This window comes from Eurypyga helias, unplaced genomic scaffold, assembly GCF_000690775.1.
Source record: "Eurypyga helias isolate BGI_N326 unplaced genomic scaffold, ASM69077v1 scaffold41692, whole genome shotgun sequence".
NCBI lineage: Eukaryota > Metazoa > Chordata > Aves > Eurypygiformes > Eurypygidae > Eurypyga > Eurypyga helias.
The window spans coordinates 824-1,025 of record NW_010234749.1 but is presented as its reverse complement, the minus strand read 5'-3'; the positions used below and the strand labels follow the sequence as shown (position 1 = coordinate 1,025).

The window sequence follows — 202 nt, the reverse complement described above, 5'->3', positions numbered from 1 at the left end:
TGGGGCAGAAGGTGGCAGCAGCACTGCGGACCATCGAGGAGGCTTTGGACCGCTACAGCCTGGCCCAGCTCTGCGTGGGCTTCAACGGGGGCAAGGACTGCACGGCCCTGCTGCACCTCGTCCACGCCGCCGTGGAGAGGTACCCAGCCACGGGGGTCCACCGGCCCATCCTGGGGCAGGGGTGAGGAGGTCCCGTGGAGCT

General features: G+C 69.8%; 1 protein-coding gene across 1 annotated transcript in view; it reads left to right on the top strand.

Annotated features, from left to right (window-relative positions):
* The window catches only part of FLAD1 (flavin adenine dinucleotide synthetase 1), a gene marked incomplete at both ends in the record, with an annotated part of 1,602 nt that overhangs the window by 1,012 nt on the left and 388 nt on the right, over window positions 1-202 (top strand). Inside the window, one exon of the mRNA XM_010146546.1 lies at window positions 1-170. Coding sequence (XP_010144848.1) covers window positions 1-170 — 170 coding nt within the window. The remainder of the gene's footprint in view (window positions 171-202) is intronic.